Source organism: Myxine glutinosa, chromosome 3 (genome assembly GCF_964187855.1).
Source record: "Myxine glutinosa chromosome 3, kmMyxGlut1.1, whole genome shotgun sequence".
In the NCBI taxonomy this organism is placed as follows: domain Eukaryota; kingdom Metazoa; phylum Chordata; class Myxini; order Myxiniformes; family Myxinidae; genus Myxine; species Myxine glutinosa.
The window spans coordinates 177,912,653-177,927,623 of record NC_136263.1 but is presented as its reverse complement, the minus strand read 5'-3'; the positions used below and the strand labels follow the sequence as shown (position 1 = coordinate 177,927,623).

Here is a 14,971-nt window from a genome sequence, read left to right as displayed (position 1 = left end):
AAAAAACAAAAACAGTTCTTAATTTAGTTATTAGAAAAGAAAGACCAAATTCAATTCATTCACAACACCTAAGGCTTCATTAATACACCATTTGCACTCTAAGAGTTTAACATTTTCATTCGCCACATAATAATCAAACTCTAACCTTATTCTTGCAGACACCAGCCCTTTAAACATAGGAACAACATCAAACCCATGCCCATTATCAATTTTAATTTTCCTTGATTTATATATTGCATATTTTGCTATAGCGACGAAGAAGTTTAGGAGGATACCAGAGTCCTTGCAGGAGGGTCTGAAAGGTACACCAAAAATAAAAGAATGTGAAGTGAAAGGAAAAGACAACTGATCAAAAAGGTGTGTGAGAATCAAGAAAAGAGGTATAGTCTTTCGCATTTCACATAGGCATGAAAGAGATCCTCCTTCTGTACACAGAAGGGGCATGCTACCGGTACTGAGCTATCAAGGTGATGAACAAAGGTGTTCGTAGGGAGAGCCCAATGTGCTAATCTCCACTGGATATCTGCTAGGAACCCATAAATAGGTAGTTTTTTTTTTTTGTTTTTTTTTTTGTATACTGAATCGAGGCTCGTGAAAGAGCTAACATTTACTTCACAAACAAATCAACCAGACAAACAAAACACACAAAAAGAGGGAGCGGAAAACAAGATGGGGAGAGAAGGGGAAGCACACAAACACAACATTTGAGAGCAGGGAGATGTGTGGAAGGGAGAGGGCTTGGGGGGAGGAGGCGTGGGAAGGGGGGGGGGGGGTGGAGGGAGAAGTATAAAACACAAGGACACCAAGGACTTCCAGGACAGAAGTTGGTATTTCAAAAAAGTGGAATTGGGGTGAAATTAGCGGGGGTAGAAAAGATCAAGGTTTTGGATGGGGGAAGATAAGAGATGGTGGTGAACAGCAGTTTTAAAGACCTGGAGGGTGGAGTGGGATTGAAGAGAGTGAGGGAGTTTGTTCCAGAGGCGGGAGAAGTGAGGAATGAAGGAGTGAAGGTAAGCAGAGAGTCTTGATTTTGGCAGTTTGACCATAAGAGGGTTGCAGGCAGATCTTGTGCGACCTGTAGGAATATTTGCGGGACAGAGCCCAGAGAGAGCTGGGGGGGCAAAGCCAGAGAGGAGTCGGTAGAAGATGGAAAGACCACCAACCTGCCTGCGGTGAGTGAGTGAGAGGCCCTTGGAGTTAGCTTCATCGCGGGAGATTCCAATGTTTCTGAATGCTTTGGTTTCAACAGCGTGAAGACGAGCTAGGTGTGAGGCAGGAGCACCAGCCCAGAGGGGAGAGCAGTATTCCATTGAGCTGCGGATGAAAGCCTTGTATGTGGTGAGGAGCTCAGGTGTGCCAAGGAAGGACTTTGCACGACGGAGGATGCTCAGTCGGCGACTGGCTTTGGAGGCCAGATTTGAAATGTGGTTTTCCCAGGAAAGATCATGGCAGATAGTGAGACCCAAAAGCTTGAGTGACAGAACTTCTTGGAGAGGATTATTCAGAAAGTGGATGGGAGGGTTGTCCAGTCGGTCTTTTCGGAGAGACATCGTAAGAGTGTGAGATTTGTCAGGATTGAAAGACATGTTCCACTTGTTTGCCCAGTCTGTGATTTTGTCCAGGTCTGCAGAGAGTGAGGAGGCAGCAGACTACCGATCTGAGGGATGAAGAATGGAGCGACAGAGAGTAGAGTCATCAGCAAAGAGATACAGAGGATTTTCAAGAGAGTCAGAGAGATCATTGATGAAGACCAGAAAAAGCACAGGGTCCAGAACACTGCCTTGTGGAACTCCAGCCTGAACAGGAAGAGGAGATGAGAGAAACCCGTTCAGGGCCACACGTTGACTACGACTAGAGAGGAAGTCCGCCAGCCATGCGTGGAGATTTCCATTGATACCAAAAGAGGAGAGTTTGGTGAGCAAGTTTGTACATATTAGGCCACAGTGGTGTGGCAGGAGACCCTGGCCCTAACCTTTCTGACCACAAGGCCACTCTTGTTACTTCGGAGCAGGGTGATGCTTGGTTTTCTTGAAGGAGCTTGTGAATACCCGCCTTTGTTACCAAATGAAAAGGAGATACAAGTTCACCATTCGACTGGAGAGCTGGGAGCACCTTAATTTCAGGGAAGGACAGCCGAAAATCCTCGACATTGTTTATACCTTCCCAGCCAATATTTAACTCCTTAAACTTCCTCTTGACGATGCGTATAATTTGGCTGACAACACGCACAGATCTTAAACCAAGAATGGTCGCCACCCTGCCAGCAGACATCCATTTTGGCCCAGATGTATCCCTCAGGTCACAAACTTTGCCAACTCCTCCTTGAGTAAATTTCCTAATCAAAGTCGGACTATGAGGAATGCATAGAAAAAACCCGTTATAGAAAATAGGTTCTTGGATAAACATCCGGCAATTATAAGCCTCAAGGCAACGGTGAACCCCAAAGTCTTTCCAAACTTTCAGGAAACCCTGATAAAAAATTGGGATTGAAACTAAACTGACACGGTCAAGGTTCACCAAGAACAGGTGCCGATCATAACACAGGCCTCCCACTTGTTGCAGCAAAAAAAAGCGCAAATGGGCGCCAGGGCAGCTCTTCAGCATACAACAGGCGTTGCACAGACTGTCGGCGAAAAGACATAAGCCGGGTGGACACATCCACAATTCCATGTCCACCCTCCTTCCGAGGATGGTACAGTATGTGAGGCCGAAGCCAGTAGTATCCATTCCAAAATAAATTTATCAAGACCCGCTGGATGGCTGGCATCAACTCCTTGGGTGGCTGCAAGGCAATTCGTTTATGCCATAATCTTGCTGCTATCAAGTTATTGATGACAAGAGTGCGGCCTTTATAAGAAAGAGATCGCAGCAGTCCTTCCCATCGTTTCAACTGGTGTGTAATTTGTTCAATCATTCCTTCCCAGTTTTTCATCTCTACTTCCCGGTTACCGAGATAGACACCAAGATATTTGAACCCATCTGTTTTCCACTCTAAATTATGTGGGAGTGACAGGTGGCAGTGTTAAAGAAAGGTTATCTGAACCGCACCATAAGGCTACACTCTTGCCCCAATTTACTTCGGCGGAAGAGGCCGCAGAGTAATCTTTAAGGCAACGCTGTACTGCAGCAACACTACTTGGGCCTTTAATCAGAACGTAAACATCATCAACATAAGTTGTGACCACAAATCCTGAACCAAAAACGGCTCCCACATCCTGAGTTATTTGCTGCCTGATGGATGCTAAGAGTGGTTCAAGGGCAATTATATACAGAAGTCCAGAAAGGGGACAACCTTGACTGATACCTCGTCGGAAAGAAAAGGGGGACATAAACTGTTGTTTACTTTCATCATGCAGAAGGTGTTAGTGTATAACAGCTTGACATAGGAAATGAAACTTTCGCCAAAACCCATCCGCTCCAGAACGGAAAACAAATATGTGTGATCAACTCGATCAAAAGCCTTTGTTTGGTCAAGAGACAGCAACCCAAAACTGGCACGCAAGTACTTATTACAAGAAATAATATCCCTTATCAAAAATATATTATCATAAATTGACCTTCCTGGTACACAATAGGTCTGGTCAGGGTGCACAATAGAGCTGATCACAGTTCCCAAACGGTTTGCTAAAACCTTCGGACAAAATCTTGTAATCCGCACATAGCAATGAGACAGGCCGCCAGTTCTCGACTAGTTGAGTGTCCCCAGCCTTTGGCAACAGGCACATGACTGCTCTTCTGCAGGACAGGGGAAGCTCTCCAACATGAAGGCATTCATCAAATACCTCAAGCAGGTCAGGTCCCACAAGGTTCCAAAAAGTCTTATAGAACTCTCCGGGCAAACCATCATCCCAGAGGCTTTACCATCCTTCAAGCTCCACATAGCAGTTTCAAGCTCAGCAGCCGAAACTGACATGTTCAGTGTGGGTTGCTGGTCCTCCTCAAGTCTCGGAAGCCCAGTAGTCAGCTCCTGCAAGGTCTCATTACTTATGCTCTGGGGGGAGTACAAGTTTGTATAAAAACCCTTCAAAATAGACTTAATCTCCTGTTGGGAGGTCACGATTGACCCATTAGCAGCACGTAGCCTGTGAATCTGTTGTGATTTTTTGACAGAGTTCTCCAAACTAAAAAAAGTCCTTATTTGGCATATCCAAAGTTAAATAACTCATTCTTATGCATACCAGCGTGCCCATTGCCCGCTGCCGTACCAATTCAGTCAAGATTGCCTTTTTAGTCCATAACAGCCGGTCACCTGTAGTGTCTTTCCCAGCCGTATTAATGTTTTCCTCCAGGGCTGCAATTTCAGCCTTTAATGAATCAATCGAGAGATTTTTGCAATTTAGTGGCATAAAGACTATATTGTTGACAGAACGATTTGACCTGACCCTTTGCGAAGTCCCACCACAGTCGAAGGTTAGCATGCTCAAATTTGGAGGACCGAATTCTTTCCCACACGGCTCGAAAAGCATCTTTGAATTTCATATCATTCAGCAGGTGGGTGTTAAGTGATCAATATGCACTACCACCTGAGGCCAGAGGCTAATTAAAACCCATTGAAACCAGGTAATGGTCTGTGAAACCAGTTGGGAGTATCTGGGTTGTGGCCATCACATTTAGCATTGGCTTATTCACGTAAAATCTGTCTAGCCTTGCCGTTGATATCCTCCCATCATGGCATCTGCACCAAGTGTAACACCGTGAAGTTGGATGTTGCAACCTCCAAACATCTTTCAAATGATGATTCTTGAAGATGTTCTCCAAAATCTTCGTAGAAGCTGGATGGGGTTCATGACCGGTCCTGTCTACGGAAGGATTGATAGTGCAATTGAAATCGCCAGCAGCACAGATGAAAGCAGTTGTATCTAGACCTTTTACAAAGTCATGCAGAGTGGAAAAGAACACTCTTCTTTCCATGGGTTCACTCGGTGCATATACGTTCACAATGATGATCTTTTGTGTGTTGCAATAGAATTCCACCGCTTTCAGATGTCCCTTATAAATTTCCTTAAAGACAATCTTCCGAGCAGGAATTCTGTCACTTAAGGCGATGGCAACACCAGCTTTGGGTGTGGTGAAACCACTCAACCACCACTGCCCTCGATAAAGTTTTCCCCATTCAGTAGCCAGGGTGTTCGTAGCATGGGTCTCTTGTATCAAGATGATGTCGGCTTTCACCCTCTCCATTGCCTGAATTGTCTGAATTTTTCGTAAGGGGGTACAACCCCCATTGACATTCAGGGATGTGATACATATCTCTCGCATTGCCATTCTACAAAGGTAACTCACCCTCCACCTGCAATTCTTTATTCGCCTTTGTAACCGCTTTTCGAAGACGCTGAAATTGGGCCTCCGAGATTTCCTTTGGGTCATTTCTTTGCAGGAGGGGTCTTGCAGCCCTGATGAAAGTTTTCACATCGGGAAAATGGTCTTTGATTACAACATAGCGTTGCCTAAACGTCTCGTTTAAGAAACTGATGACGTTTGCCTTTGTTACTTCCATTTGTTCTTCTTCCTGATGATCGTTCACAGAAACAAGGCTTTGAGCTTCCTCATCCAGCTCCCTAACCACATCAACGTTGAAACTCCTTTGTTGTGTGTCAGGTGCTGGCACACCTTCTGTGTCATCAACACTGCAGTCTTCCTGTTGCATCACCAGGGACACATCTGTGCCACCACTGTTGCCTATTAATAGGACTGCTTATACCATCATCCTTGGTCATTACAACCGGATGTGAGCAACAACCATTGGCACTCAGGACCTGAGAATGCTCGTTGTCACAAGGTACAATGGTCCCATCATCACAACCAATACTGGTGCTTTGGTTTTCTTCAACAAGAGCAAGGGGTGAAGTCCTATTCTTATCTATTTCATCATCACCTTGCCCATCTTGCAAAGCATCATCAGGATAGTCTGAGATACTGTTTGCCTGTACGAGTATCACTTTGCTACCTTTGTCTTCGGTTGCGGTGCTCAAAAAGGTACGTTTTAAGCTCTTCTTAGCCTCGGTGCCTTTCATCAATACTTCCTCATGGACCATATTGTCTTGAGGTTGTAGCCTCTTGTCCACATCGACTGGATGCTCTGCTGCTGCACTAACCTCAGCAACACAGTCACCATTTGCCACACCCTGGTCTTCTGGTGTGGATCTCTGTACCCCACCAGGCTCATTAACGGGGGGGGGGGGGGGGGGGGGCACTGCATCAGTCACAGAGGGGGACTGACCCAGCTGCTGTAGCGTAAGTCTTCTTGGTGTTTGGACAATACTGCTTAGTGTGTCCGTGTGCTCCACATCCGTAGCAGATCAAGGTCTCGGTAGCCATGAAGATCCTATATTCATGCTCACCTACTTTAAAGGGGTGGGAGGTGTTCAACTGCTTCGCTGCGTCTTTTAGTACAACAAAACAAAAACGTCAAAACGATTGTACGTGGTTCAATCTGCCGTTTCTCGTACGCAGAGGAACCCTAATGATTCGAGAGACGACAGTACCAAACTCACCTAGCTTGTGTAGGATTTCCTCGTTACCTAGAAAAGGCGGAACATTGCTCAGAATGACTTTAACTGTGGGCATGTCCATCGACGACACAGGAACAACCAGATCGTCTCCCAAGGTCAAACTGTTCTGCACAACAATATCGGCCAGACTTAATTGCGAGACAAATACCACAATTTTGTGATTCATACGAGACGCGGCACGAATGTTACTCACGTCGATCAAATCCCCAATCGCGAGCAAAATATCATCCATTTCAACTCCCTCTGGCGGGACAAGGCACAGCCCGTGCTTACGCGATAAACCCTCATCGGTAACACGGTCGGCAGACCTTTGGCTACTCCTATTAGCCATATCGTGAAAGGAGAAACGAAGCAAACAGTAAATAGATTTGTATAATCCTAAAGAAGAAGAAAAAGAAAATGAATAGAATTTAAAAAATAATAATAATAATAACTAAAGCACGGTTTAAACCACGTTAGGAAAAAACGTAGTTTAAACAAACCCTCACCGTGCTGGCTCTCCCTCCCTCTGTCTCAAAAGAGGAGAAAAGAGGGACAGGTGGTAACGAAGAAGGAAGGAAGGAAAGGTCAACAGACACGACAAAGGTACAAATGGAAAAAAAAAAAGGAAAAGGGGAGGTAAAAAAAAAAGGGGGGGGGAGGGGAGAGGATGAAACCAACACGAGCCAAGAGCTACAACACACAAACACGAGCACACGCCATCTTGCCACGCCCAACAACACACGGCCAGCAGGGGCGAGAGAGAGAGAGAGAGAGAGAGAGAGAGAGAGAGAGAGAGAGAGCGCGAGAGAGCGAGAGAGCAAGAGAGCAAGAGAGAGAGAGAGAGAGAGAGAGAGAGAGAGAGAGAGAGGAAAAAAAAGAAAGAAGACAGACAAGAGAGAAAGGGCTGGTCCTTGGGGACTAATCAGCACTCTCACGGTGACTGAGCTGCCCTGACAAATCCGAGCAGCAGGGAAGAATGGGGAAGATTTAGCAACAAACTTCCATCGGGGAAGGGGGGAGGGTACAACCACCATGGAGAGGCATCCCCGATATACATGATAATATACATACAATACGTGGTATTGTATGTGTGATGGTACTGACGCTAACAGAGGTACTGGACACTATTAATATTGTCACGCGGCTGCCTTTGATTAATATCAGGCGGTCATGGATGCCGATCGCGAAGGCCTTAGCCCCCGAGGCGAAAACTCAATGGCGGATTCCAAAAACCAACAGCTACACCAAAGTGCGCGGGATGGAGGGGAGCGGCAAGACCCCTGCAGTCTTACCTGTTCTCGGGGCGTCTCCAATGCTGCTGCAAATTAAATAAATCACACGGAAACTGCGTTCAGGAATATATACAGAAAATAATACAAGGGTTTATTACAAATAAGAATCAGGACAGGGAAAAGCGATAATAAATCTAAACTCTTAAATTGGGACCCCACACACCGACTTCAGAAACAAGACGAGGGAATATGGATTGGAAAGAAAATGTCTCGTCGTGTAAAGTGTAAACGCGGAACTCAGGCTTATCTGGCTCTTGTCGTCCTTCAGGGTATCGTCCCCCACGCGGCTCCAAGCTCCGCCGCACACCACGAGGCCCCTCGCTCCAAGCCTCCCGCTGCTCACGAGGTCCGTGCACCAAGCTCCAAAGCACCGCTCCAAGCACCAGCACCGCTCCCAGCACCATGAGGTCCCACAGCATGAAAAGCATCGTGCGTCCAACGCAGGCTAGCGGCTCCAAGCAAGGTCAAAAAGCAAGCAAACTCCACTCGGGCTATGACTCAACTCGGGCTGCGCAAGATGAAGAAGAGTGCCTAATAGCGAGCTGCACAAAACAAGAGCACGAACCGCTATAGACTGTCAGAACAAGAGTGAATGACGTCCAAAATCCAAAAGAGCAACTCAACGACTTATATATCTCTCTCTATCTCTCACTATCTCTCTCTATCTCTCTCTATCTCTCTCTATCTATCTCTCTCTATCTCTCTCTATCTATCTCTCTCTATCTCTCTCTCTCTCTCTCTCTCTCTCTCTCTCTCTCTCTACAACTCTCGTATGCTTTTCCAGACCAACTCGACCAACTCTCGTGCTCTCACTCTCGTCTGTCTCCGTCTGTCTCTCTCTCTCTCTCTCTCTCTCTCTCTCTCTCTCTCTCTCTCTCTCTCTCTCTCTCTCTCTCTCTCTCTCTCTCTCTCTCTCTCTCTCTCTCTCTCTCTCTCTCTCTCTCTCTCTCTCTCTCTCTCTCTCTCACCAACTGCCAAAATGGTGTTCGGCGCTCGCTAATCTCTCCTGGCCGGTGACGTCAGCCTTGGCACGCTACCAACCAATCAGTGTCTTCCACCGACTCGTTGGCTCGCTCAGGCCCATTCCTACCGTGCCACCCCAACACTCGTTCTCTGTTCTGTGGTCATAGCGCGTGGCAGTCGATCTGGTTAGGCCCGTCGGAGGTGCAACCGGCGGCGGCCATCATCGGCGGTGCCCCGGCCTGGTTTCTTTGCCTGCCTGTCTTCCAAAGTCATGTCAGGGAAGGGATTTAGTTAGTGTTGTACTAGGGACCTAATTACATGTCTAAATGAGTGCAGTGCCAAAAGGGACAAAGGTTTGGCTGACCAGGTGAGACATACAGGGGCATTATCTTTTAATCCCTAACTCTATTTATCACGCGAACATCCTGGTATGCTCACAAGTATACATCTTACCCGACAAAACGCCTACACATGAAAATTACAAGTCAGATTCCTTACCACGACAGACAAATACCTATCTACACAGATCTTTCTGGCTCTACATATTGCTACCCTGCCCGACATAACAATATTACTGTTCTAAATTGACACTCCAGTTATAGAGGCGTGCGTGATCCTGGTGGATAAAGGCGGGGGCTATTTTCTTACTCTCGGTTGCGATTTTCACACTCTGTAATAACATGTAATTAGAAGAGAGACATCAGATGTTTCACACTTGAGTTATGGCCTGCATAATTATTTTCAAAAGGCACATGACCTTTGAACGTATCAATCTGAAATTGAATCAGTTCGTCGTTGTAATTTTTGTCAATAAGTGTGTCAAGTATGGTTGAAATCCCTTGAGTGGTTCATAAGTTATTGCAGCAATACAACAGATTTTCAATTAAAAAGCACTGGACCTTAGGCCTTTGACATCTTGAACCCAACATTTAATCAGTTCATCTTTGTATTACAGTCAATAGTTATGCCAAGTTTGTTCAAAATCCCTTCAGCCGTTTTGCTACTTTCAGGTAAAGGTCACGTGACCTTTGACGTTTGCCGCAAATTTTTAATAGTTTATCTTTGCATCATAATACATACCTGTACCAAGTTTGGTCAAAATCCCTTTCGTGGTTCACAAGTTATCACGGTAATGAAAATCTGCTACTTTCGGCTGAAGGTCACATTATCTTTGACTCTTTGAATCCAAAATCGAATCAGTTAATCTTTGCATTATTATACACCTTTGCACCAAGTTTGTTAAAAATCACTTTGGTGGTTCACAAGTTATTGCGGTAACAAAAGTTGATCATGGACGGACGGACGCATGGCCAGACGGACAGAAGCATGGACTGATGCACAGCTGGACAGACAACCCGAAAACATGTATAATGCCTCCAATGCCAAATTGTAATATATGACATTTACTTTCTAAGCAAGTAATTATTTTACAAATACCATAAGATAAATAAATCAAATACAGTCCTCATAAAAGCATCTTTGCAGATTCCTCCTCTTTTCTCATTCTTTCTCACACTTGCTTACATTACACTGATTACAGCAATTGCAATTATGGGAGAACACCCAACACTGAAGAAGGAGAAGACAACATCTGCAGGTCTTACCGAAGTTCTTGCATCATTTCCTTTGGTGCACAGCTCCTTACTTGGTTTTTTCTTAACTACAAATAACTTTTTGTAATGAACAACTCTCAACAGGTGAGGGCTCCATTGCAGGGTGTGGCCAATGCAGCCCTCAACTAGCACAGCAAGTAAGAAGGCCTGACGTCACTGACAAATGGCACGCCCATTGTTGTGAAGCCCTGCTTCCAAAATACCATGGTGACAGTTGATAGTTGAGTCACATATCAAGCCAAGATTATTTCGCATAAAGGTGCTACCTCTAAGATATACTGCGTCCACAGGCAGCTCTTTTTATGGATATATTATGATGCACCAGAGCATTCCCCAGAGCATTGTCGGGGGAATAGTCATAACGAAAATGCCAGCATGAGACATTAAACATTAAGAGTCATTAAGTGAAGAGGAGGAGAGATATGTGGATAAAAACATGTTTGGTAAGTGACCTATAAATATGTCAGAGCTCATCTTGAAAAAGAGGAGCACACCTGTGCTATTTTCTACAGCTTAGCTAATGAAAGAGACAGAGTTAGTGGGAAAGGAGGTTGGAACCTGTTTAGAAATTCATCAATAATGTACAGAATAACATATTGGTGCTTGAAGAGCTGTTTTCAATCAAGGTACTATAAAATAGGCTATTGCTGCATCAAGAGATTTAACGTAGTCAGAAATACACAGTAGTTCCACATACCCGTGGTTAATTAAGCCTCCCCCTATAGGATAGGGGAACACTTATAGCTCTTGTAGGGTTTGTTTCCAAAATTAGAGCCCCCAGTTTTTAATGGAACCTCAGTTTCTCAGAGGCATATGAATACGCATAGTCCTTGTCGAATTATGTCGCGTGTGGAAGGATCGCTCCAGCAGATCCAACGTCGAGGGTCACCAGTAAAGCGCGGCGTTACGCGCGCTGCTTGTGAGCAAGGAGGAAGCGGACAAGCGGTAACATATAAACGTCTTTATTGTAAGACTACACTGTAACACTGTACTGTCCCGGGCTGGGCGCCCGGTGTATATCATGAGGCCACGCCTACCCCTGGTGCGTGGCCACCGCCCACTTGGTGCGCGGAATGATGTCACCACGCCAGTGGGCTTTTGTGTCCGCCACAACGTCATAACAAAGGCACCAATGACGTCATCATCAACATATCTTATTCCCCATGGGGAGTACTCGACAATGAGTGATGTTTCAATTTTTTCCATTGAGCGGTTTTTGGAGATATAGAGGTGTAACTTCTTTCCAAGATGTCATAAGTCACGTGGTACGGACGCCGTCATAATTATGAATAAAAACATTCTACAGGTGGAGGCGCTCCTATGGTAAAATTTCATGTCAATCGGAGCAACGGTAGCAGAGAAAATGAATTTTAAAAACGAAGACACGCAGGTACGCAACTGATTGCCTAACCCTGATTTTCACTTCATGAGCGCAGGGTAATACTGTGGTGTAAAAGAAGGTGCATCAGTGGTGGTAAACTTCTGAGTCAATGTTTTTTTTTTTGTTTTTTTTCCCACAGCCTTTAAAACTTTTATTTTACTTAAATTAAATTACATATTTGAACATTGTAGCACACAAAGTCTTGTTTGCACTTCTGAAAACCTTCAGTTTCACAGTATTTGGCCAAATTGTACGCCGTCTCGACCAATCAAATTTGCCATGCACTCCAAGAGCGGCGTAAAAGAGTGATTCCGCCAAATGTATGTCAGCGCTTATCAATGCAACAACAGAGCTAACTTCGTCCAAACGTTCCGTTTGTGTAAGTGTGTCTTTTTCTCAAAGATCGTTCCAAAATAGTCAGTTTCTCCAAGAAGAGTTGACAAAAGTTTTAACCCTGGACCGTTCTGTTTGACCCACCAGCTTCATTCGGTTGCTGTCGCGACTGTTATATTCAAAGTTCATGAACAAAGCTAATATAGGTCATGCTCGGAAACACAAAGCAAGAGTTCAAAGGTCATCCTTCTCATGACTGTATGTGGTAAGGTGTTCTATGAACTCTCTAGTTCCTACAAGTGGTGTTCCTTTTGCATCTAGAATTGTTATTTCTAGTGAAGATATATATTTGTTTCCAGTTTTTCTTTTGCAGATATATCTGATAAAATGTCTTCATGAACGTCCATGTCAGTCACTCCCTTGTCACAAAAGAAGGAATTGTCTTGCACGTGAGAGGGACAAGTAATGGCCATTTATGTGATTGTTATGATTTGTGCACAACCAACAAGATGGCCAGCACCACACACACAATTGACAATTGAAATGGAAAAAATAATGCAAGATATGACAAGTCATGTGTGCTACCATGCATCATGTCATTCCAGTATAAAATTTTAATTTATTGACTGGTGATTGTTGTCAGGTGGATTGCTCATCATCTTTACCTAGTTCCTGCATCACTTGGGGGAGTATGAATACTCATGGAAGAGTGCAGACACAGCACAAACTCGAGATTCCATCCCTCTTACAACAACAACAACAACAACAACAACAAAAAGATACACGGAAATTCGCAAACATTTATATTGGAGTGGATTCTAATAGTTTAGGTCATTAGTATTAATTGAGAGATATTAGCTGCACCTTCTTGTGAATGCACAGTGGGCGATGAATGATTAAATTACAAACTAGATGCTATTCACAGAATACTTACCCCACGCAATCAACTTGGTTCGAGCCGAGTATTCTGTTTTTGAAGGTTTTTTTTTTCTTTGATCCAATATTGCTGCCACACCACGTGACCGATGACGTCATAAATTTACATTAATATAATTGTTGCGTATATTACGCTCAAAATTTCAAACCGATTGGACTGAGGGTTGTCCTTGTCGAATTATGACGTCATAATTAAGGCACTAATGACGTCATCGTTAACAGCACTCATTCCCCATGCAGAGTTATTTACAATGAGCAATGTTTCAATTTTTCCCATGGAGCGGTTTCGGAGATAAAGATGTGCAACTTTTTTTTTTTTTTTACCAAGATAGCACCTGCACCTCGTGACATATGACGTCATAATTATCACTAAAAGTTGTACAGGATCAGGCGAGGAGAATCATCACCATCGGACCAACGGTTGCAGAGAAAAAAAATTCATATTCATCCAATCCAGTGTTATACGTGTCCAATTATGACGTCATAATTATGTCTGATGTTTACATCATGACCGAGGAGCAGCTGTGTGGCTGATGCAGTGCCCCTGTAGATGAGGGTGCGAATTTGGTAAAAAAAATACTGGCACACAATGTTGGAAAACCATGCCTGCAAATAACAGGATGACAGTTTAATGATGGTCCAAGATTAAAATCCAGATTAGTCGCTTTGTGGTGTTTAGACTGCAGCCTGTGGCTGCTGGTTGCATCATTTGCTGTTCTGCTGATGCAGTGCCCCTGTTACCAGTAATCTGGTACCAATTTTGTCGACATTGGTATTTGCAGGCTGAGTCAAGAATGGAAATTTTACCCAGGTTTGTAAATAATCATTTGAGACTCACCTTGAGTTCAGCAGCCTTCTGCTGGTTGTCATGAGTCATCAGGTCCCCCGCTATGACCTGTTGCTCGTGTTCATGTGAAAGTTTGCTCAGCTGACATTGTAAGTTGTCCATGTCCTTCATCATATGCTCCTTTGTAATCTATGGTGGGATACAAATAAATGCATTATTATGTTAAAACCATTATCTTTTTGTTTAACCCAAGAGTCCAGTGCTGCACTCTGCACTTTACTGATTGTCATGAGGCATGACATGGTCATGAGTTTTGGTTATTACTGATTGTCATGAGTAATGCCATTGGAATCTTTGGACAAAAAATAAAAAAGGGTCAGCTTTGCCCATCTATTTCTAAGACATGCTGCTATATAGGCTCCCTTCAGTTATCTCAGAGGCCACAAGGCAGCTTTCCCTTTTGCCAACAATTCTGAACTTGTGTCATCCACCATTATTTTTGTCATGGGCAGGTGGCATTGTCCACATGGTACTTTGGACTGTACTGTGCCCTTGCTGTAGAACTGACATCATGAGTTTTGGAGCTGAGGTTTCTATGGCCAGATGCCCTTCCTGATGCCAAACAGACATTAGAAAGCACTGTATGAGTTCAAAAAAAATCCAAGAGCATTTTAATTCAAAGAAACTGGCAGAGTGCAAGACATAAAAAAACAAAAAAACCCACAAAAACACAGAGGAATCTCCCTGAGGCAAAACATGCACTTGAAGTTGATTAATCTTACGTGATAGAAGAAAATTAAGTCAGCAGCTGACAAATGAAATGAGAACAGGCCTGAATATTAACATCTCATCCAGCACTGTGCACAGAAGGCTGATTGCAGCAGGCCTCCATTTTTTTTTTTTGGTTAACGTTGAAGGCTCCAGGTACGGACTATATAGCCCTCATCAAGGCGAGGCCTTAAATAAAAGAGAAGAAAAGTGTATGATGTTTGTTTGCGAGAAAGAGAGGTTGAAGCTAGGCTGTGGCTGTAGTTTGAGTGAGACAGAGTAAGAGCAACAATCCTGACACGGAGAGTGTAAGATGGTCCCGGGCACCACCTTAACGCTCCAAAGTCAGAACGGTAGTACTACCCTGGGCAGTTGCTGTCTACAACCTACTACCTAAAAATGGC

The 14,971-nt window shown here is 44.3% G+C and overlaps 1 protein-coding gene across 4 annotated transcripts in view; it reads right to left on the bottom strand.

Annotated features, from left to right (window-relative positions):
* Window positions 1-14,971, bottom strand: part of CFAP58 (cilia and flagella associated protein 58) — a 174,439-nt gene that overhangs the window by 59,371 nt on the left and 100,097 nt on the right. For all 4 annotated transcript variants that reach the window (XM_078774760.1, XM_078774759.1, XM_068109803.2 and 1 more), the window contains one exon: window positions 13,851-13,988. In XM_078774760.1, coding sequence (XP_078630886.1) covers window positions 13,851-13,988 — 138 coding nt within the window. The remainder of the gene's footprint in view (window positions 1-13,850; window positions 13,989-14,971) is intronic.